We start from the raw sequence: 24,532 nt of genomic DNA, 5'->3' as shown, positions 1-24,532 counted from the left end.
TCCCATAGGCATAACCATCATGCATAGAGTGGGTCTCACAAGTATCTGAAGAGACCAACTAGAGGCACAATGGATTGAGCAATGTAATGAAAGCTTAGTATATAACCAACCAAGATGCATATATCACTAACAATATCGTGACAAAGATGGGTGCTGGCCCACAGGTAATGTCAAATTAGCCCACTAAGCATCGATTGCGTACATAAAGCATGACAAGAGCATGTACATGTCACCAAGTCCCATGGTCTCACTGTAAGACCCTCAAGCTCAATTGCGTGACTAGAAGCTCAATGTAATATCCAAATTTCAAGAAGTGGCTCCCACTGGAATGAAAGTTGAATGCCAAACAAGCAAAGAAAGCTCAAAACATCATGTGGAAGGCATCCATACATCCAAGATTCAAGTAGCATACATCTGGGAGCATTTGACCCAAGTAGCTTGCAAAGCTTTTATTGGAGCATCAAATAACCACACATAACAGTGAATGACAATCAATGTCAAGATTCAAAGCTTCAATCTCAGCTCAAAAGCAATCTGGAAGCATAACGAAGCATATAACATGAACCATAAACATCGGTATATCACTTGGAATAAGCGGTAAGTACCCAGAGCAATAAGCATATGCTTTCATTGATAAAATAGGCTTTAGCCTTGGTTAGTACATCAGTAAAAAAAAACCTCTATAAAACTGAGCAAAAGAGTCCTCAAATTAGTCCCATAGCTAAAGAGGAGAATGCGCAATGGAAGTGTGAGTCAGAAGTGCGAGCAATAGTGTTGAGAGTAAGAGAGAGTGAACACAGAGATAGGTGTACTAGATTGCGATAATACACAAAGAATAAAGAATATATTTATATGTTAGGGTATAATAAGGGTGTGTTCAGACCCGTATGACTTTATACACGGAGAGAAAGGGACTTTACACCTGACAATCTCCCACTTAAAGGCCCGAAGTGGTATCTTTGAGCTAACCAACTCCCACTAATCAGATGCAATGCTCATGTTGAGTCTTTGCAAGACTCTTAGTGAGAACATGTGGAGGGTTATCTTGGGTTTTGACCCTAGTTAGTGTGTCAAGACCATTATCCAAGCCTGCCGAATGAAGTGACATTGCACATCTATGCATTTGGTATGTGCATGGAACATGGCATTCTTAGCTAGACATACTACACTCTGGCAAGAATGATCAAAATCCTTGATCAGACGGCCAAGCCAAATAGCTTCCTTAGAAGCTTTAGTGGCTGAAATATATTTAGTCTATGTAGTACTTCTTTGTAGTACTCAATGCGACCTTGAACACCAAGAGATAGCCCCACCAACCAAAGTAAAGACATACCCACTAGTAGATTTCCTGGTGTCACGATCTCCGGTCATGTCCGAATCACAAAATCCTTGCAACTCTAGTGTACCCTTTCCATAGCATATATACTTCTCTTGTGTATCTTTCAAGTATCTGAAGATACATTGCACTGCTTCCCAATGTGGCTGGCCAGGGTTAACATGAATTTACTAACAACTCCCACTACATGAGCAATGTCAGGGCGAGTTGCAACCATAGCATACATCAAAGATCCACAAGTTGAAGCATAAGGTATGTCCTTCATAGCACTAGCAGTTGCATCATCCTTTGGGCAATCAACTTTGCTAAGCTTTGTATGTAGCGGTAAAGGCACACTAAGAGGCTTAGCATCAACCATATTAAATCTATCAAGTACTTTGCTAATGTACTTGTTGTGTGAGAGAAACAACAAATACTACCCTCTCTCTCTTTTAATGCGCAGGCTCAAAATGTGTTTAGCTGCCCCTAAATCTTTCATTGAGAAGGCTGAACTTAGCTACCTTTTAAGAGCATTCAAAGTACTCTTATGCTTTCCTGCAATCAACATGTCATCCACATATAAGACCATCACAATAAGGCTTCCATCATCAACCTTTTTAGTGTATAAGTAGTGATTTGCATGATTGGGTTTAAACCCATGGCTGAGCATGAAGGTATCAAACTTTTTGTACCACTGTCTAGGGGCTTGTTTCCTCAGCATGAAGGTATCAAACTTTTTGTACCACTGTCTAGGGGCTTCTTTCAGCCCATATAAGTTGCATTTTAGCTTACAAACCAAATGCTCTTTCCCTAGAATAGCAAAAGCTTCAGGTTGTTTCATGTACAGCTCTTCATCTAGGTCACCATGAAGAAAAGTAGTCTTCACATCCATTTGATCCAACTCTAAACCCAAGGATGTAGTGAGAGAAAACAAATCAGGGAGCGTAGTCATCTTCACCACTGGTGAAAAGACCTCCTGGAAGTCTATGCCTTCCTTTTGTGTATAGCCCGTAGCAACCAACTGTGCCTTGTACTTGGGCTTCCCATCAATACATTTCACCTTGTAAACCCATTTGTAGGGATAGTATTCCTATCCTTGGGCAAAGGTACAAGCTTCCATGTGTTATTTGCATACAGAGACTTCATCTCTTCCTACATAGCAAGCTCCCACATTCTCTTGTTTTCACATGAGCGTGCCTCTCTAAGTGTCAGAGGCTCACATTCGTCAATCAACAAAATGCAATCCAAAGATGGCTGAAACCTTTGTGGCTGCCTTTTGACACGTGTAGACCTTACCCAATGATTTGTATTGGCAAGGGGCCTACATCCTCAGGTATGTGCACACCATCACGTGGTGGCTGATTTTCAGCATTTCCTTGTTGCTATAACTTGTTTTCAACATGTTCTTCTTGTTGTTCTATTCCATCTTGTGCATCTATTTGCTATCCATTATCTTTTGGCTGTAGCACAATGGGTTGCTACTCATTTTCAGCATCAAAAGGAACAAAATCTTTAGCGAATGGTTGCTGAATGGCTGGCTGTTCATGCTGAAATTTGACCTCCTTGTTGTCAAGGTCACCTTGTGTAGCATGTTTCAGGAACTTTGCCTCATTAAATACTACGTTCTCGACTGTATACTATCTTCTTGCCTTGAGAAAGCCAAACTCTATAACCCATCTCTCCCTCATCTCCATATCCCATGAAGATGCCCTTGATGGATTTCATGTCTAGTTTGGTCCTTTGATCTACAGGTACATGCATAAAGGCATTACAACCAAAGACACGCAAATGGTCGTATGAAGCAAGTTTGCGAGACCAAACCTCTTTAGGAATGCCATTTTCCAATGCATGATTTGGAGAGCGATTGCATACATGAACTGCAATTTTAAGAGCCTCTCCCCAAAACTATTTCGGGAGTATTAGTTGTGGACAACATGCATCTGAGTCTCTCACAAAGTGTGCAATTATATCTTTCAGCCAGGCCATTTGATGCAAGATTATAAGGGGCTGTCAACTCCCTCTTAACGCCATGCATCTCACAAAACTTTTTGAACTCATTAGAAACATACTCTCCCCCATTGTTCGTTCCTATAGCTTTTAACTTAAGCCCTTTCTGTGTGGTAACAAAAGCATGAAACCTTTTAAAAGCATCCAAAACATACTTTTTGCTCTTTAATACATATACCCATGACTTTCTACTGAAATCATCAATAAAAGTGACAAAGTACCGTGCATCCCTATATGAATTAACATGTATAGTGCACATGTTAGAGTGCACTAAATCAAGAGCATTGGACTTCTTAACGACACTAGAGTAATAAGGAGACTTTACATGTTTTCTATATATGTAATCATTATAAAATTCGAGACTAGAGCCTTGTACATCAAATCTCCCTAAAGAGGAGAGAACTTGAAGACATTTCTGGCTCATATGGCCAAGTCTTTTCTGCCAAAGTTTCATTTGTGAATGAACTTCAGCCATAGCCAAGAACTTGCCAGGTAATGCTTTACAATGCAAATAATACGAAGTCCCTCTTTTGTTGCCTTTAACAATCAACATAGAGCCCTTGTGGACCTTTCAAGATTCACCACCAAAGGTTGTAAAATACCCTCTTGCATCAAGCTGCCCAACTAACAATAGATCTTTCTTTATGCTAGGTATATATCCGAGGTATATATCTGACATCTTGTAAACTCAAATCTTGGCCGTTTTCAAGGACTGAGTGAATGGTACCACTGTCCACTCTCCATGATTAGAACAGCTCATTATGGGCTGAAAGTAAGGCATCAATCACTTCCTTTTTGGTGATGTGTATATCACTTGCTGTTGCCATAACATCTACATCATTGCATGAGGCTGCAACAAGTACTTTAGTATCAAGAAGTTCTTCAATGACCACACTAGATGCAACATTTGTCTTTGCAACTTCTTTGGAGGAAGAGCTGTCATCATCTTTCTTGTCATCCTTCTTTTTCTTTCCTTGGTGTTTTTTTCTTTCTTGCTCTTTCTTGTAGTATCGGCAATCAGGCTTTTTATGCCCTTTACCCCTGTATTGATAGCAAGTAACATCTTGCTGTTTGCCCTTGCTTTTACTCTGCTTTTGCTTTTACTCCTACTTTTGTTGCAAAACCTCTTGATTTCAAGGAGGGATTTAGTGTCATTGCTGCTAGAAGCATTAGTTGCCATTTTTCAGCAATGCACCAAAAACCAATTCTGTATTTATGACAGCAAACAACAAGCTGAATATTTAGCTAATTTCAGCCCAAAATTTCAGGAAACAAGAGCAAGATTTAGTGTCACTATATTATTGATAGTGCCCAAATACATGTACAATAGTAGAAAAGATGACTTTTAGTAATATATCTGAAATTTCAGCATACATTCCATGCATACATCACTGCAAGGTGACTCCCACTTCAGCAATATCACCAAAAATACATCTGCAACAATCCCAAATCTACAAGTGATCTCTATGATTGTTGCACCATGAATATTCAGCAATACATCAACTCTAGGAGCTGTGTAACATGTATATTGCATACATATGTGCCCAAATCATCTTTTGATACACAAATAAATAAGAAATTCTCTGCAATTTCTCCACAATCTCACAAGTGGGAGATAAATAACTCAAATTACACTGCTTTCAGCACCAAGATTGCTTCAGCAATGTCCTCAAAGTGCATTTCACATATCAATTTTGCCAAAATCCACAAATTCCAGCGAAAGCCCCAAAATTTCACTAACCAATCTGCCCTGATTGCATTAATACATGTTCTCGAGAGCATAAAACAAGCAATTTTGGCAAAATTCCACAAAATTTTGCAAAAGCCCCGAATTTCTCGGGTCTAAATGTGCACCAATGTCAGTAAATTCAGCTCAGCAGAGCAAAATTTTATTGATATATGAAAAACCCCAAATTTTCCAAAGCCAATGTGCACAATGTTTGCAATTCCTGGTACAAATGTCAATGTTGTGCATGAATACCATCAAATTTGGGAAAAGCCCCAAATTTCTGCCTTGAAATTGTTGAAAAAGCTTACTCGTGCTTCCATGTGTGAATCAAGGCCTGTTTTAGTAAGCGTAGTCACAAAAAATTGTGAAACAAATTGTCATGACCTGTTGTGACCTATAGGAGCTGTCGTGAGCTGTTCCCGTTGGTAAAAATAGACTGCCACCTGGTCACATCAGCTGTTGCTTGTTTGTTGCTTGGTCAGGGTACTGTTGCCGAGTTGTCACTTGTATAGATTTAGGGTTTTGGACTTGTCGCCTATCTGTTAGGTACACACACATGCCTGAATAAAGTGATGACCTGCCGCCTATCTGTCAGGTACGCACACATGCCTGAATAAAGTGATGACCTGATGTTTCTTTGCGTAGAAAAGCTGGAGTTGACCCGCCCGGACTTCAGGAAGTGTGCACACCTTTGTTGTAGCTCTAATACCAGTTTGAAGAGGAGAGTGCGCAATGGAAGTGCGAATCAACAGTGCGAGTAGCAATGTTGAGAGTAAGAGAGAGTGAATGCAGAGATAGGTGTACTAGATTGTGATGGTACACAAAGAATAAATAATGTATTTATATGGTTAGAGTACAATGAGGGTGTGTTCACATCCATATAACTTTATACGCAGAGACGAAGGGACTTTACACCCAACAATAGCATTCCAATAGAGTGGCATAACATCTCCAAATGATCTGGCATCAAATAGACATCTTGGGAAGCATAAGTAATCTCCAAACAATGAGTGAAGTGCTATCGTGAATTGTATGACAACAAATTGTCGTAAACTGTGAATCAATGGTTGATCCCAAGAGCTCTAATTGATGCCCAAACTCATGCCAAAGATGTTAGAGAAGATTCCAAAGATTGCCAAGAGCCGGGAAGAGTGCCACGAGCTGAAGGATGGGGTAGACTAATCAGGGAGTGGGCAGCAGCAAACAGGCACAAATTACGCTGATGTTGTTGCTGTTGTTGCTGCCTTTGCTGCCCACCTTGGGGCTCAAAGCAATGATGAATGGGGCTAGGGGAAGGCTTGAAGCAAGTCTCAACAGGTCTGCTATCACCAGGAAGAGGTAAAAATTCCACAGTTGCCATTGAAACTATGAATTGAAGCTTTTCTCCACAAGCTCAAGCAATGCTAGGTTGAGCTCCCGAGTGCCAATGCAATGGCTACAAGTCGAAGGGAGTGAGCCCTGAAGTGGAAGCACGGAGTAGAAGTAGGAGCTATGGTGAAAGGAGAGAGAGAGAGAGAGAGAGAGAGAGAGAGAGAGAGAGAAAGAGAGAAGATGTGGGAACTCCAATGGTCACAATGTGTGATCAGCCTTCCCTTTATTCAAATATCATTGAAAGAATAAAGAATGAAGTGATAGTGATGGGTGCCCGCTACACCTACAATGTACAGGTGTGCGGGTACTGTCAGTGTAACTAATACATAGGTAGCAAGGCATAGATGCCTTTACCCCCAATAGGTGGTATAGGAGGCCAACCCTTGGGATGTGGCTCCCAAGCTCGGGGGTGAGTTTGTTTGACTCTATGATTGGGAGGTGAGTTTGATGTCCAGTTCCTTTTATGTTGAGTTTGGCTTGTGTCATGCTCTTGTGCAGGTTGGATCCTAGGGAGATGTTTTCTAACCCTTTAGGGGAAATGAAAGATATGGGCTGCTGAGGTTATCAATGTGCCGTATGTTCATTGGCAATTGTGCCAAAAAGAGCAGATGGAGCGGTAGTGGGAGGGGTAGCCCCATTGGATTGTCTAGCAGGAGTAGAGACAATCGAAGTGGTCTGTTGTGGTTTCTTAGGTGGGAGACCTTGGGTCTTGATATGACACTCCTTGTCCACATGGCCTGATCTTTGGCAATGTGTGTAAAATTTGTTCTTTTTAGAGAGTTTTTGCCAAATGGATTTAGTTTCTTTAGTTGCGTTCGAGGAAGAGGTGTCACCCTTGTTTTGAGCTGCCTCGCATCTTGAGTGTTCTTACTACCTCCGGTTTTCTTTTGCAAAGAAGAGGCAAGTGGACCTCTCTCTAAATAAGAATGTGGAGAGGACTTCTTGTGAACTTGATCATGTAGTCTCGCATAACGTAATACTAACATTTAAACTCATAGAAGGTTTTCAATTGGAGCAACAAGATGATATGTTGGATAAATCATGAAGCGGGAGTACTTTTTAGGAAGCTTGTTTAAAAAGAATATAACCTGATTGTCATCTAACTTTGGTGAGCTAGTAGTGGCAAACTCAGTGAGTAATTGAAACCAGCCTTTCTTCTATGGATGGGTGGTAATTCCCTAATTACAACTTAGTTACAGTAGCAACATTTTTTGCAAAATTGAGAAATGCAAATTAACTCTTGGGACAACCATATACTATTGTCACATCTGATTACCTCAATACCAAGAAAGGACCTAAGCTCACCCAAATTCTTCATCTCAAACTTCTTCTTCAAAGAGTCCTTAACTTTAACAATCCCATTGTCACTATCACTTGTAATAATCAAGTTATCCATATAGATGACTGTGATGACCAAACTTGTATCTCCCTTTCTTACATGAAGTGAGTGATCAACATTAGAAATATAAAAGCCAATGTTGACAAGATACTTTCCAATCTTGTTAGACCATGCTCTAGGTGCTTGCTTTAGCCCATAGAGCACCTTCTTTAACTTGCACACATACATGGGATGCTCTAAATCCTGATAACCTGTTGGCTGTTTCATATATACCTCTTCTTGTAATTCACCATTCTTGATGTACAATGGGATTTTCCCAATCCCTTTTGGAATTCCAACTCCCCTTGCTGTCCAAAATGATTAGCAAGCTTTCAATCTGATTTGCCCCTTGATTCGGGCAGTCAGTTGGTCTTCACCCGCTTTGATGGAGATGGAAAATGCCCCAAATTCATTGATTTGCTAGTCCCTCCACTTAAATTTGACTAAAAACAACTTCAGCCCTATTGAATCCAAGTCTTGGAGCTTCCAATTTCTAGCACGCTCCTCGAGGCTGCTGCCAAATTCTAATTTTTGCTGCAGATTAGGGTTTACTGCAGAGAAATCTGAATTTTCTCAGCTTCTGGTGATCTTAGTGCTGTAATCTTTGGAGCAAGGTTGTAGAAAGGTTTGGGAGATGAGAGAGAATACCGAGGAGAGAGAAAATTCAAACTTTCTTCGCAAAGAGTTGAAGAAAATCAGTCATTTACTATTGCTGCCCTATCTCAATACCTTGTAGATGCCATCGTGTGCTGTTGGGAATCCTCTCCGTGCTATCACCTAGAATAAATGCTGTTGCCAATAGCCTAGATGTTGTTGTGTGTAGTTTGGGGGTCCGCAAGAGCTGTCACCTAGAGTCAACTTACTCTTTCCTACTGGAAAATGGAGGAAAAATAGTCCCAATCAGCTCCAACAGCTCCCTATAATTCACAACAACAGATTGGTTACGTTTTGTCTCTTCTTTAGCCTCCCACCAGCCTTCATGGGCAAGTTTGTGGTTTTTCCAACATTATCCATAATTAAATATTATTTTTTAGTCTTTAAATACAAAAAATTAATCTAATAATTATTTTGATATCCAAAAAAATAATCTGATCGGCCAATAATTAAATTGGCTAGGCAACTTTCATTCCCAAGTGTCTCTATACTATCTTTGACCATTAGATTGACGTTAGGTACAATTAAACACCACTTCTCTAGTGTCACCAGCTAATACTTATGGCCAAATAAATGACCTAGGCCAACAACTGGCATCGGATACCACCAAGTACTTGTGTAACATAACTTATAGTAACTTTTGCCTTTGACATCCCATGATTTCCTTGGGTTCCAGGCTCGTAAATTTACTCTAATCCTAGTTACACTTCACATGTGCAAAATCTACTTAACCATGTGATTAAAAATCAATCCACATGTTAAGTGAGGTTTCAAAAATACATGTCCTCATGATAGCCTTCCCCTTTAAAATCCTTGCAATCGTCCTTGATTGCACTGCCAGATGCATCAAAAGCAAAATAGTGGATTGGAATTTCCACAAGGCATTATAGTTAACATAGCATTGCACATTGTTGCTCAACCATTCCATATGCTCAACACATACTAAAAATTACCAGCCAACATAACAAAACATAAGACTCACAAAGAATCTCAAAAACATTACTAGATTATCATGCGATATATCTATTTCTCATGAGCTCAACGCATATGGCAAAACCAAACCATAACATAACATAAGACTCACAAAGAATCTCAAAAACATTGCTAGATTATCATATGACATATCTATTTCTCATGAGCTTAACTCATCTGGTAAAATCAAGCCATAGCATAGCATAAACCATGGCTAAAACATCCGTGGCATCATAACCACAAAACCAGTTGAATACTACTAAATATTAATGATCGTACACTCAAAACTAGCATTTGTTTAATCAAATTTTTATGATCATTAATCAATGCAAATGTACAGTTTCAGAGCTACAATGAAAAGCATACCCATCTGCATACCAAACATAATGACTAGTACACTGAATAGTGATCTCCTAGCAAACATACTGTTAGCTATAGTATCTTGAATGCATGCTAAATACATTCGAGATCCACTACATCTAGAGCTGTCCATCATTGAGGAGCGGAGGTGCTAGCTCTTGTTGAGCTAAAAATGCATTAGCTTCACTTAAACAACCCCAAATTATGCTTAATTAAGAAAGAAACCTTGTTTATTTAAAAAGGAATGCGTTCCTAGAGAGTGTATGTATCCCATAAGCATAAACCCACTTGGGGGAGTCCAAACTTTCTATAAATAGGTATGTTGACCTCCATTTAGTCTTAATTTCGTTTTTACAGGTTTCAGGTGTTTTAAGCTTGCTGGCCACACACCCTTCGTAGAGGACATTGCAGTCCAAGTTGTCCATTACAATCTTCACTCATCTGGTGCCTGTTTCTAGCCCTCCGTTATCAGTTTGCTGCTGTTTTCAGCTAGGCGATTGCTGTGGTCCATCATCCAGCTGTCGTACAGTGTGCCACGTTAGCATATTGCTGGGTTTACAAGCCCCAGTTGTCACCTTGTAGATTTTCTCTCTCCTTCAATTGCCGCCATCATCTCAATTTGTCGCTACTATTTTCTCTTGTAGCCTGCGTTTGCTATTTTCTCTCTCCTGTAGACTGCTTTACTGTTTTCTCTCTCCTCTCCCGCGTTTTTAGTCTTTCTCTCTCCTGCACTACCGTTTACATCAAATCCAGCCTTCCTTGGCTACGTTTGCTAGTGTTCGATATCAAGAGGCTGCCTTGCTGCGATTTGGGATCCGTTTAGAGTACGACACACTCCCTAGCTCATTACCCTTGCCCTAATCCTTGAGATATAGGAGTTCACGGTACAATATTCATTCATTGCATAGTGTGTTTGCTACATGAGCATTGTATATTCAATAATTATATCACTTTATTCATTCTTTATGTTCATTGTCTTTGAGTTACCTTAACCCTAAGTGTGTTCTTCTATCAATTTATGCTTTGTCATACGATGTTATTTGTGTTTCTGTGTTAGGGTATTTTCTTCACAGCTCCCTCATGAGCATGAGGGTATACTCTTGACCCTTGCTTTGTTGAACTTGATTAAGAACTAAAGTTGGCTCTGATTGGAAAGCACCAAGGTAAACTTGTAACAAGTGAGGATTGTCTGCTAAGTCATCCTCCTCCATCCATTCGGCATCCGTTGGTGAATATTTGTGAAACTTCACCAAGTACCTTTTGGAAACCTTACCCTTGATCTTTCGCTCTTTGTGTGTCAAAATCTACTCTGGTACTAGTATTTCATCGAGCTCTTCAACCTCAGACCGAATTTCAGCTGATCCTCTGGCACATCACCATGAAAAGGCCTAAGCAAGCTCACATGAAAGACATTGTGTATTCGCCAATGTGGAGGTAATTTCAGCCTATAGCATGTATCACTAATCCTCTCCAGCACTTGGAATGGTCCATAGTATCTCATAGATAGCTTTGGATACAATCACTCTTTACCCTTCATCTTTTTCAGCTGTGCCTTTTCAAAACGTAGCAATACATAATTGCCCTCTGCAAAGTGCAAAGCATGCCTATGATGATCAGCTGCTCTCTTTTGCTTATCCTGAGATCTTTGAAGCACATACTTAACCTTTTGATAAGCTGCATCCATGCTTTCCACATAGCAATCAACCTCAAAGATCTTATCTTTTGTGCGCAAAATAGGGGGTACTTTCTTACCACCCTCTACCACTTCAAAAGGAGCCTTACTAGTGGAACTATGCACTGGGTTGTTATATGCAAACTCAGCCAATGGCAAATACTATTCCCATTGTGCTTTGTGGTCTGATACATAGCACTTCAAAAGTTCTACCACTGTGGAATTAGCCTCCTCTGATTGACTATCAGTTTTGTGGATGGAAGGATGAAGAGAACTTCAACATTGTGCCCATGTTCTCAAACAATCCTTTCCAAAACAAACTTGTCATTCATGGGTCATGATCACTAATGATCGACTTTGGCACACCATGATACTTAAACACATGTTGCATAAAAAGACGTGCCATATGACTAGCCTTGATCTTTTTTCTCACGGGAATGAAGTGGGCTTGCTTATTGAACCTACATATGTGTCAGAGTGCAGCGATGCGGAAGCGTGGGACCAAGACTGTGAGAGAGAGTGAATGCAGAGAGAAGAGGGAGAGAGAAAGAGACAGTGGAAGATGAAGATCTGCTGTATAAAGTGTGCTGTATACAAAGATATGTAGATATGTACACGGGCGCAATGCGCGGGACTGCGCGTCTCCACCTCGATGATGCAACCTGCTGTTTACCTCGAAGTCCGCTGCAGTCTGCACGATCTCTAGCCTGTAACCTGCGAACAGAACTGTGGAAAACTGTGCAGAATATCGGCTATAAATAGCCAGCCAAAATGCGCCCTGAAAAAAGCAGGTCGGCTGCATTAAATGCAGCCGACTGACCAGTACAGGTCGAACTGCCCCAACTGGTCAGTCCACGACCAGGCTGCTGTACTGTATGGCCAGGAATCTGATCGCTAACACCTCCTCTCAGAGCCTGGACGAGGCAAAAGCCTGAGGGATTTGGTATGTCTCTAAAGTAGAGCCTGGGGATGCGTCTTTGAAACAAATCTGCAAGATTATCCTCCATCTTGCAGTACTCCACAGCGATGGTCTCATCCAGAAGCTTCTCTCTGATGAAGTGGTACTGGATCTCTATGTGCTTCGTCCGGGCATGGAAAACAGGATTCCGTGCCAAGGCAATGCAACTCTCATTGCCGCATTGCAGCAAAGTAGAACGAGTCTGCGGGCAGCCAAGCTCCTCCAACAATCTCCGAAGCCACACAGCCTCACATGTGGTGGAAGACGCGGCCCAATACTCCGCCTCAGTAGATGAAAGGGCTACCGTGGGCTGCTTCTTGCTACTCCATGAGATAACACCTGCACCCAAGGTAAAACAGTAGCCTGAAGTAGACCGCCTGTGGTCCACATCACCAGCCCAATCCGAGTCGCTCCAACCTGCAAGTACAAGATCTGAACCACTTGTGCCTGCTGGATAATGAATCCCTAAGTCAGATGTCCCCCTCAAATACCGAAGTATCCTCTGGGCAGCCTACCAATGCACCGTCTAAGGTTCACTCATGAACCCTGCCAAGAGACCAACAGCAAAACAAAGATCAACACGAGTGTTGAGGAGCCAAATCAATGATCCAATCAACTGACGATAGCGGGAAGCATCCGCCAAGGGAGAATCGGAATGTGAAGTGGCCTTCCAGTTCGGATCCATAGGAGTAGAAATGGTTCGACAATCCTCCATCGCAAAAGAAACCAAGAGCTCCTGTACATATCTCTGCTGAGAGATGAAAATCCCCCTCTGAGACTGATAAATCTCATGGCCCAAGAAGAAGTGGAGTAGACCTAAGTCCGTCATCTCGAATACCTGATGTAAAGCTGCCTTCGTCTCTTTGATCTTGTGTGCATGATCACCTGTGACAATCAAATCATCAACATACAATACAAAAAGCACACAACCAGCCTCGGAAGTGTGTACATAAAGCTGCGGATCGGCCTTGGAACGCCGATATCCCAACTGTGACTGAAGGAACGAGTCAATCTTCTCGTTCCATGCACGCGGAGCCTGCTTGAGGCCATACAAGGCCTTCTTTAACCTGTAGACTTGCCTATCTAAAGATCCAAAGCCAAGAGGCTGCTCTACATAGATCTCCTCCTTCAAATCACCATTGAGGAAGGCCGACTTCACATCCAACTGGTAGATAGGCCATCTATGGCCAGCCAAGGCAAGAACAGCTCGAATAGTCGCCATACGAGCAGTGGGGGCAAAAGTGTCATGACAATCAATCCCTGGGCGCTGTGCAAAACCTTTAGCAACAAGGCGAGCCTTGTGCTTGTCCAAAGAACCATCGCTAAGGTACTTGGTCTTAAAGACCCATTTGACGCCAATCACCTTCTTATTCGAGGGGCGAGGCATGAGATACCAAGTGCTATTCCTCTCAATAGCCTCCAACTCGGCTTCCATAGCTTTCTTCCATGGTGCGGACTGTAAAGCCTCCTTTACGGAGGTGGGCTCTCGATCCTGCATAACACGGGTCATCAAACAATAGTTAGAGCAAACAAGCTCCGTAGAATGTGCCCAGTGCCTCCGTGATTGCCGCGGACCATCCTGCGGTCCCTACTCCTCAAGGATCCCCTCGATCCCTGAATCTCGGAGTGTGTCACGGGCCCAATGAGGAGGAGGCCGGACCTTTCCTCATCACTCTCCATCAGCTGAAGATTGTGGGATATCCACCGGTGGTAACTCCTCGGGGGTGACCGGTGGAACAGTAGACTCTGTATCGGAAACAGAAGCAGAATTAAAAGGCGCGGGCTCCAAAGGAACTGTCTCGGGAGCCCAATTCTCCCGTGGATCTCCAAGAACAGGATGCTCCTCACCCGCTGCTATGGCCGGAACCTCCACGAACCGCACATCTCGACTGGTGTACACATCCCGCTTGACGGGATCATACAAACGATAGCCTTGGGTCTGAGAGCTGTAGCCAACAAACACTTGTCTTCGGGAAGTTGCTTCAAATTTATCACGATGAGTCTTGGGAATGTAAACATAGGAATCACACCCAAAAACCCTGAAATAAGAAACATCGGGCTTAGTCCCAAAGTAAGCCTCAAAAGGTGTCATTCCATCAACGGCCGAAGTGGGGGATCGGTTAAGGATGTGGACTGCAGTAGCCACAGCCTCAGCCCACAGAAACTGAGGTGTCTGTCGGTGCTCCATCATGGTGCGCGCCATCTCGATCACACTTCGGTTCTTTCGTTCAAGAATGCCATTTTCTTGAGGAGTGTTGGCGTTAGCAAACTCCTGGTGAATACCTTTATCTGCACAAAAACGAGCAAACTCATTAGAAACAAATTCACCACCCTTGTCGGATCGCAAGGTCTTCAAGCGCCGGCCCGATCGGTTCTCCTCAAAGAGAAGCCAATCCTTGAAGTGGGAGAAAGCCTCCGACTTCAACGCCAAGAAATAGGCCCAAGTCATCCTGCTGTAGTCATCTACGATCAACATGAAATACGAGCTCCCTTTCAAGGACTCGTTTCTCATAGGGCCACACAGATCCGTAGATACAAGCTCCATCGGTGAAGTAGACCGCCGCGAAGCTTTGTTGGAAAACGCATCCCTATGCTACTTCCCACGAATGCAGGAGACGCATGGCTCTGTTGGCTCACCACTATGTCCGACAACTCTCGAACAAGCTGTCCACGTGACGCCCTCCGAAGATAATCATAGTTGAGGTGACCAAACCGAGCATGCCATAGCTCTGACTGTATCTGAGAGGTAAGAAGAAGAGTAGGGAGAGCGGTAGAAGATGTCAATTTGTAGATGCCGTTCTCCTCATAACCTGATGAGAGAACCTTCCTGGACCCACGATCAAGGACTCACACCGAATCATTGTCAAACTCCACCAAAAGTCCAAGTGAACAAATCTTATGAACCGAAAGTAGATGATACCCTAAACTTGGCACATGCAAGACCTCTGAGGTATGAGTACCATCACGTCCATCTGGAATAAGCTGCATCTCACCTCGTCCTACAATAGACACTGAAGAGCTATCTTCGATGAGAATCTGCCCATGCGAAGGTCGCAATTGGGCAATACCCTGATGAAGGAGTCATGTGCCGGGAGGCACCACTGTCAACGATCCACTCTCGAGCCTGGGGAGCTGTCATCGCAGCATCAGAAGCTTTCGGTGTAGAGTCCTCAATGACTGCTAGATGAAGAAACGCAGCTGATGAGGATGCAGCCACTGCTCCAAAATCCTTCGTGTCCTTCTTGTTGGTGTCCTTCTTGTCTTTGTCGGGGTAATCCTTCTTCCAATGGCCGGTCTTACCACAAATATGGCATGTGGATTCTTTTTCCTTGTCCTTCGTTGACTTGTTGTCCTCCTTCTTCTTCTTTTGGTCCTTCCCCTTCTTCTGAGAGGCTTGACCTGTCAAAGATTCCGAATTGGAAGCATGCTGTCCCTTCAGTTGTTCCTCTTGGTCCAATACCATAGGAACCAGCTCTTCCCACCGAAGAGTAGACTCACGCCCTGAAGCAATAAGGGCGGAGTAAAAAGCACCGAATCGTGGCGGCAACTGGGACAATAGTGTGATCGCCATGTCTTCGGAGGACATCGGCTTCCGCGCATTTTGAACTTGCATCTGAAGCTGTCTAAGCTTGTTGATGTACTCCCGCAAGGAAGAAGACTTGTTCACGGACAAGGTCTGCATCTGCACCTCCAAAGAAACCCGCTTCATAAGGGTCATCCGGTTATACATCTGGTCAAGCTCTAGCCATATCTCCCGAGCCACTGTCAAGTGCTCAATGTGGGCTATCACGGCTGTAGTACAAGACTGAAAAAGAAAAGAACGAATCCGGGCATTCAGTTTGTCCCAGTGAGATTGTGCCTTGGCTAACTCCGCACGAGCATCGGAAGATAGTTTGGACTCATCTCTTACCGAGGTCCGGTCGATCTCCTCCTGTACAAGCTCTGTCAAATCATAAGACTCAAGGATGGCCAACATCATCACGTGCCAGATGCAGTAATTGTCGCCATCGAGCTTTTGATCTGCAGGAAGAGCCAGTAAAACAGGCACCTTCCGATCCATGATCGTCTGGAACTCCAAGTCAATCTCTGTAGACATCTTCTCCTGTAATGCCTTCACAAACGCAAAAGCAGCCCCCTCTGACTGTGAAAACGCAGCCTGCTAGGGCTCTTTCTTCCGCGTCCCGTACCTTCTTTACCCGCCAGAGGCGATGAAAAAGCAGAACCTGCACTTGAAAGTTGAAAACTCAGCCTTCCTCCTCTTCAAACAGCAGTAAACAGCAGCAAATCCACCAATTGGACTCCTTTCCCGCGCGCCCACGCTCGCTTCAGCCTTGTTCCGATGCGTAGCCCTCTCGCTCGCCCTCGAACGCTAGAAACTCAGCCTTGTGTCGCGATGGAATCTCCTCTTCAGGTAGGTTTTTCACTCAGTCAGTCCTTCTTCACTGCTCTGATACCATGTCAAAGTGCAGTGATGCGGAAGCGTGGGACCAAGACTGAGAGAGAGAGTGAACGCGGAGAGAAGAGGGAGAGAGAAAGAGACAGTGGAAGATGAAGATCTGCTGTATAAAGTGTGCTGTATACAAAGATATGCAGATATGTATACAGGCGCAGTGCGCGGGACTGTGTGTCTCCACCTCGACGATGCAACCTGCTGTTCATCTCGAAGTCCGCTGCAGTCTGCACGATCTCCAGCCTGTAACCTGCGAACAGAACTGTGGAAAACTGTGCAGAATATCGGCTATAAATAGCCAGCCAAAATGCGCCCTGAAAAAGCAGGCAGCCGACTGACCAGTACAAGTCGGACTGCCACGTGGCAGTCCGACCAGGCTGCCGTACTGTATGGCTAGGAATCTGATCGCTAACAATATGATAGTCCATATCCCATCATTCCCGATAGGTGTGCGTGGAAGCTCAAAGATAAAATCCATAGCAATGCTTTGCAAAGGCCTATCAAGAATAGGCAAGGGCTGCAATAAACCTGACATGTTTTGCCTATCATACTTAACTTTCTGGCATACTATGCATATATCATGCCTCAAAGTTGGCTAATAAAAGAAGTGATCAATTGTCTTAACTATGGTGTCAATACCTCTATGACCCAAATAAGGAGCATGACTCTTAGTCATAACCTTGGCCCTCAATTGCTTTGTGACACACAATCATCCATGCATCATTAGAAAGTCCTCTCAAAGTGCGAAAATATCATGCCTCTGGCCATTGCAAAGCTGATCAAAGACATTTTCAAAGTTAGAATTAACAGTATACTGATCCTTCATGGCATCCAACTTAGTGTGATAAACCATACTGACAACCGTTAGTTGAGGCTTACGTGACAATGCATCAGCCACTACATTCTTTTTGACATCTATGTGCACAATCTAAAAGTGAAACATGGACAAAAAGTTTGCCCACTACATACTTCATCTGAGTTAGAAAGTAGTGCAAAGTCAGGTGGTTTGTTTGCAATGCGAAATCAGCTCCTAAAAGACAATATTTCCATGTAGAAAGAACATGAATTATAGCCAAGAGTTCTTTCTCATAGACCTATAAATTGCTCTCTGCACTATGGAGAACATGACTCTCATAAGTAACCACACGGCCGTCTTGCATTAAAACAGCCCCAATGCTGTTTCCACATGCATCACATTGCATAATAAATAACTTCTTGAGATTAAGCAACACAAACACAGGATCTGAAGAAGTCTTCTCTTCATATACATTAATTGCTGAAATTTCCACTGCTGTCCATCTGAATGGTATATACTTTTTCTTCAAAGCATGCAATGGAGAAGCAATTTCAGCAAAGTTGCATACATACTTCCTATAGTAGGAACATAGATCCATAAAGCTGCGGATCTCATGAACATTTCGAAGATGTGGCCATGAATGAATTGCCTCAACCTTAGCAAGATCCATACAAATGCCATCAGCCGATACAATGTGGCCCAAAAAGCGAATCTCATGCAAAAAGAATTCACTTTTCTTATCATTAATCAACAATTGATTCTTGTGCTTCTCATTGAATAATATTGCCAAATGTTTGGTGGCTGTGCTTTAATCCTACTCATACATGCTAATGGGAGGATGCCTTGCGGCATATATTACATTCTTAATATCGAATTAGGCCTCCTTTTGCTCACACTTACTATAGCCTATTAGTTTAGAATCTAGCATTATTTCAAAGCTTATTGTTCAAAATTTTTCATAAGAAGGCTCTTGGTGTATTGGAAGGAAAAGGTTTTCTTTCCTGTAGGTAGAGGTTCACTAGTAGCCAAGTTGGGTAAATCAGACATTTTATGCAAGAAAAAGATCAGCTAGTATTGAGATTAAAACGTTTACGGTTGTTTGTTTCTTTACAACAGGAGATTGCCACAGCCGTGAAGGTGATAAAGATATGTGCTCAGCTGGGGCCATTAACAACTATACTGCACAATTGGCCAGTTATAGATCCTCACGGGTGCAATGTAAGATGCCATGTTCTTGAACTTGATAGATATTAGCCTCTAACACGATAACAATAGGAAAAGGAATTGGCATGGCTTTTCATGTTTCCCATATGCCTTGGGTCATGCCTATCCTAGATGTGATGGACTTCCCTTGAGCAGGAATTTTGGTATGGGCAGCTTGTGTTGCTTTAAAAACCACTCAGTTCTTGTGCTACTCTATCAGGTTTTAGAATTAGCAAGGATAAAATATGGTTGTTTCACTTGTGGTTCTCCATGTAATTTGCAGGTAGCCGTTCTTGCATTGCAATAGTATTAATTGGAGACATTTACCTTATACTTTCTTTTGTTTTTGTCTAACATGGAAGAGAATCAATATTTGCTTTGGGGTTCAGATAATTTAACAGAAGCACTTCTTTTCCTAGCTCACATAGTTGGAGACATACACCAGGTCTGCCTCCTTTACATTTGTTGAATATAACTGCTTTAAAAGGGTTATACTTAATGGATCTCTCCCTATTTTCAACTAGACAATAAAATCTAGAAAAAATTTATTGGAGTGTGAAAGTTATCAAGTCTTTTATGAAAATTTTCTGGTCATTTGCATGGCATACCTTGTTTTGCAGAAAAATTTGATATCCTGCACTTAGAAAAAAAAAGAAGAAGAAGAGTATCTCAACTAACATGAGGTCTTGAACTATAGCCATTGCATGTAGGATTTTTGAGAAATTACAGGGCAAATACTATCACGTTGCAGTGGTATAATCAAGAAAAGACTTTACATCAAGTAAGATAATGTTGGTCTATCTTGCATGCTACATTGGCCATGATTTCTATGCATAATATGCACGGAATTGTAATTTGTGAATCCTGTTGAAATCCTTGCAGGTTTGGGATGATTCGATCATTCATGGTTTAAAAGCTCAACACTATTCACGTTCAAATATACTTCAACTGATCGAAGACATCAAAGAAAATATAACTGTAAGTTTGCTAATCTTAGTTTGATAGCATTGTAAAGTTGTTCTATCTTGTTGCATTCCAACTCGTATGATTGGAATATCACACCTTTCCAGACCCATATGATATTCCAGGGTCGAGTTGCATAGTCTATCAGAAGTTCCAAGGTTAGAAATGCACACAAGCATTCTTGGGGGAAAAAAGAGGGGGGGCAAATGCACAGAAGCATACAATCTGATCTGAATAATGATGTGAAGGTTAGGTGGGGTACGTAGCCTCCTTTGCTGTAGGCCAACTAGAGGGCAATTGGCTTGTCTGAACAAGGGACTAGCCCTCTCATAAGAATACGTATTGAAGAATAAATTTGATGTTTGTTTTGTTGTGTAGCCTTGCCAACTGGCCAATGATTATTACAGTTAAAGTTTATACCCCATTACTGTCACAGCTCTTGGTTGCTTGAGTCTTGTAGCTATTTAATAATTTGAGGATCTTTAGCATTGGTGTGATTGTTAATGGGATAGTCCATCCCGTAGACACATCTTCTGGCTTGTTAGCAAACATATTCAGCACGGTCATCTCCTGTCTATGTGCCCTATCAGTGATTTAGAGGGGCATGCCAGGAGTGCTGTCCACTTCTAGAGCCTTTGGGGTTTTGGATTGATTACTTTGGGCCTACCACCCTCTTCTATGCTGCTGTTGTGTCTCGTAATTCTTATCTACATGGATTCATTCATTGCTTTTATGCCTCTGTCTAGTGCCTTCCCATGACACATTCTTCCACAAGCTCACATTAGACATGCTTATAGAGCATGAGAAGTCTTCCAGCAAAAGCACAGTGGTTTTTATTGGCTGTAAGGAGGGAAGTTCCTTTGTTTTAGCTTTTTACCACTGCAAAAATCTGTGTTTTTGCAACAACTTTTCTTTCCTACCAATGTTGCCATTCCTAGCTGCAGGGCAACATTATTGGCTAGCCTTCTGATGCCAGCCCTCCATTTTGATGGCAAGCCTGTTCGTTCTGGGGAACTTGCTAGCTTCCCTCGGATGTACCTCTTTTGCAGCCTTTAGGTGCTCTTGGTGATCCTGCAGCCTTTTTGTGCTGCCCCTATTGGCAGGGGTTGTGATCAACATCTTGGTGTCCTTAGGACTTTTGTGTTGCAGGTTGGGCCCCCTTCCTCAAATATGTGCTCAGAACATTTACATTAAGTTGTTTGTTTAGAGCTTGTTAAGTTTGCTTTATGTTTTTTGTAGGGCTACTGGGCAGAGGAGGTAAAAAGGTGGAGCCTTTGTGAAGACAACCTTATTGCTTGTCCCAATACGTAAGAACATTTTCTTTATTTCATTGTTGAAGTTAAAAGAATGTCATGGTATAATGGAAGAGCACTAGCAAAATTAATAGCATTCAAATAACTAGGTGGGGGTGTAAAGGAGACCTTGGAATGGATACAAAGAGTACAAATGGAATGGTGCTAGCAAATGAGTCACCTAAACCTTCAAGAATGCTGTAAGGTGGGGACAAATAAGGTTGTCCATGTGCCACATGTCCAATGGCATGTGTGCTAGGAGGAGCAAATGAGGCAGTAGTGAGAGACATAGTCCCAGTTGACAGGGGGAGTACCGCCCACGGATGCAGCTGGGGCCTGCTAAGGTTCTTTAGCTAGAAGACCTTGGGCCTTAGTACGACACTCCTTGTTTATATGGCTTGATCTCTAGTAGTGTGTGTAAAACTTGTTCTTTTTAGGGAGTTGCTGCTAGATGGGTTGGTTTCTTTGGTGTCTTTGTGTCAGAGTTGGAGTGGATCGAGCATCAACAAGTCAAAAGGACAAGGAGGATATCCAAAACTATGTGAACCACGTGCAGAGTCTCTTTAAGAGAATCCCAACCACCATAGAGCAACCTAGAGAACGAGCAATCTCCACCGTGTTCATAAGCGGGATTTGAAGTGAAGAGCTTTAAAGGGCCTTGGTGAGAAACTCAACCTTGCAAAGGGATATGCTATCTAGGGTCTTCAAAGAAGCCATACGAGTGGATGACCTACTCAAGGAGAGGAGCTCGAGACCCACAACTTGAGATAACACTATATCTAGAACCTTAGAAAGGGCTATGACCATTTGGTGAAAGATCTAACCAGAGCACACAAGACAAGGGAACTATTTTTATTTACTTCTTATGAATATTATATAAAACTCTTAATTTTCCCTAATTATAGCCTAAAATGCAATTTTTACCCTAATTTTAGTCATTTCTCTACCAATTCAATTATTCTAATGCAAGAAATTTAATTCTTCTCTTCCATTTTATCTTCAAGGATCATAAAATAAATGCATACAACCATAAATCCTACATTCTATCCATTTTTTATTCACTTTTCAATGAAAACGTTCAAACCTGATTAAGAAGATAATTAAGGATGATCCACCATATTTGAGAGTGCTGGCGCTTTCTCCTCTTCTCCCTTTACTTCTATCAATCTTCAAAATCCTTAATCTTTCACTTCTCCCTCTAATACGCACTAATCTCTCCTTAATCTTGTTGAAAATTTCTCTCTACACTCAAGAATCATGATCAAGAATGGTATGAGGCTGAAGGAGATGTAAGAGAGGATCAAATGCAACCAATGCATGTTAGAAATGATGCAACACCTACAGCAAATCAACAAGAAACCCACAAAATGATGGCACCCATTTTTCTTCTCTTTCTCTCTCTATAACTCCCCTCTCTTTACTTGACAGTTCCCCCCCCCTCCCCCCCCAACTTCTTGAATAACCTCTTTTCAAAAATGACCGTTTTCCCACCTGAACTAGTTTCTTTGACATCTCTTCACATCTCTGGACCTAATCCAAATGCCAAAAGCCCTTCTTGTGTTGCCTTCGCCATGCTAGTTTTTTGTGCAACAGCATGCGTTGTAATGTAGCAAATAACTTGGACATGCTTCAACTATAATCCCAATTATAATTATCAAAAGTTGAGAATAGAATTCAATTGAACAAATAGGGAGCTATCATCGCGGCATCAAAAGTCTTCGATGTAGAGTCCTCAATGACTACTAAGTGTAGAAAAGCAGCTGATGAAGGTGCAACCACCGCTCCAGAATCCTTGGTGTCCTTCTTGGTGTCCTTATTGTCTTTGTCGAGGCAATCCTTCTTCCAATGACCGGTCTTACCACAAATATGGCAAATCGATTCCTTTTCCTTGCCCTTCTTGGATTTATTGTCCTCCTTCTTTTGGTCCTTTCCCTTCTTCTGAGAGGCTTGACCAACCAATGCCTCTGATTTGGAAGCATTATGTCCCTTCAATTGTTCTTGGTCCAAGACCATAGGAACCAACTCTTCCCACCGAAGAGTTGCCTCCCGCCCTGAATCAATAAGGGCGGAATAAAAAGTATCGAATCATGACGGCAACTGGGACAGTAAAGTGATCGCCATGTCTTCGGAGGAAATAGGCTTCCCCGCATTTTGAACCTGCATCTAAAGATGCTGAAGCTTGTTGATGTGTTCCCGAAGTGAAGAAGACTTATTCACAAACAAGGTCCGCATTTGCACATCCAAAGAAACCCTCTTCATCAAGGTCATCCGATTGTACATTTGGTCGAGCTCCAGTCATATCTCTCGAGCCACCGTCAAGTGCTCGATGTGAGCTATCACAACTGTAGTACAAGACAGAAAAAGAAAAGAACAAATCCTGGCATTCAGTTTGTCCCAATGAGACTAGGCCTTGGTCAACTCCGCATGAGCACTGGAAGAGAGTTTGGACTTATCTAGCACCGAGGGCTGGTTGATCTCCTCTAGCACAAGCTCCTTCAAATCATAAGACTCCAGAATGGCCAATATCATCACCTGCTAGATGCAGTAATTTTTACCATCAAGCTTTTGACGCCTAATTTTACGGAAGATGATGACGACATTGGTACTGTGGTGCCTCACGGCACATGACTCCTTCCGATGGTGTTGCCCATTTGCAACCTTCGCATGGGCAGATTCTCATTGGAGACAACTCTTCTGTGTCTATTGCTACGCGGGGTAAGATGCGGCTTATTCCAAATGGACGTGGTGGTATCCACACTTCTGAGGTGTTGCATGTGCCAGGCTTGGGGTATCATTTGCTTTCGGTCCATAAGATTTGTGCTCTTGGCCTCTAGGTGGAGTTTGACAGTGATACTGTTCGAGTCCTTAATAGTGGATCGAGGAAGGTTCTCTCTGTAAGGTATGAGGAGGATAGCATCTACAAATTGAAGACTTCTATAGCTCTTACCTCTCTTCTTTTTACCTCTCAGACAGAGTCCGCTATGGTATGCTCAGTTTGGCCACTTGAACTATGAGTACCTTCGGAAGGAGTCGCGAGGATTGTTTGTCCGAGGTTTGCTGGATATAGTGGTGAGCCATCAGCCATGTGTCTCCTGTATTCGTGGGAAATTGCATCGGGATGCAATTCCCAACAAAGCTTTGAGGCGGTATACTTCACCCATGGAGCTTGTATCTACGGATCTTTGTGGCCCGATGAGGACCGAGTGCCTGAAAGGGAGCTTATACTTCACGTTGATTGTAGATGACTATAGCAGGATGACTTGGGCCTATTTCTTGACTTTGAAGTCGGAGGCTCTCTCTCACTTCAAGGATTGGCTTAACTTTGAGAAGAACCGTTCTGGCCGCCAACTGAAGACCTTGTGTTCAGACAAGGGAGGTGAATTTATGTCCAATGAGTTTTCTCGTTTTTGTG

At 42.5% G+C, this 24,532-nt stretch overlaps 1 protein-coding gene across 5 annotated transcripts in view; it reads left to right on the top strand.

Annotated features, from left to right (window-relative positions):
* The window catches only part of LOC148029084 (endonuclease 4-like), a 72,499-nt gene that overhangs the window by 30,921 nt on the left and 17,046 nt on the right, over nt 1-24,532 (top strand). For 2 of the 5 annotated variants that reach the window (XM_087687842.1, XM_087687845.1), the window contains exons 3-7: nt 18,779-18,880; nt 19,255-19,310; nt 19,563-19,646; nt 19,748-19,843; nt 21,068-21,135. In XM_087687842.1, coding sequence (XP_087543968.1) covers nt 18,779-18,880; nt 19,255-19,310; nt 19,563-19,646; nt 19,748-19,843; nt 21,068-21,135 — 406 coding nt within the window. Of the gene's footprint in view, nt 1-18,778; nt 18,881-19,254; nt 19,311-19,562; nt 19,647-19,747; nt 19,844-21,067; nt 21,136-21,603; nt 22,117-24,532 lie in introns of those variants that run through there. The other 3 variants (XM_087687846.1, XM_087687847.1, XM_087687843.1) reach the window with 2 other exon arrangements.

The sequence above is a fragment of the Lygodium microphyllum genome, chromosome 11 (assembly GCF_053477565.2).
Source record: "Lygodium microphyllum isolate KBCC chromosome 11, Lygodium_microphyllum_v1.1.10, whole genome shotgun sequence".
NCBI lineage: Eukaryota > Viridiplantae > Streptophyta > Polypodiopsida > Schizaeales > Lygodiaceae > Lygodium > Lygodium microphyllum.
This window is presented reverse-complemented; position numbering and strand designations above follow the sequence as displayed.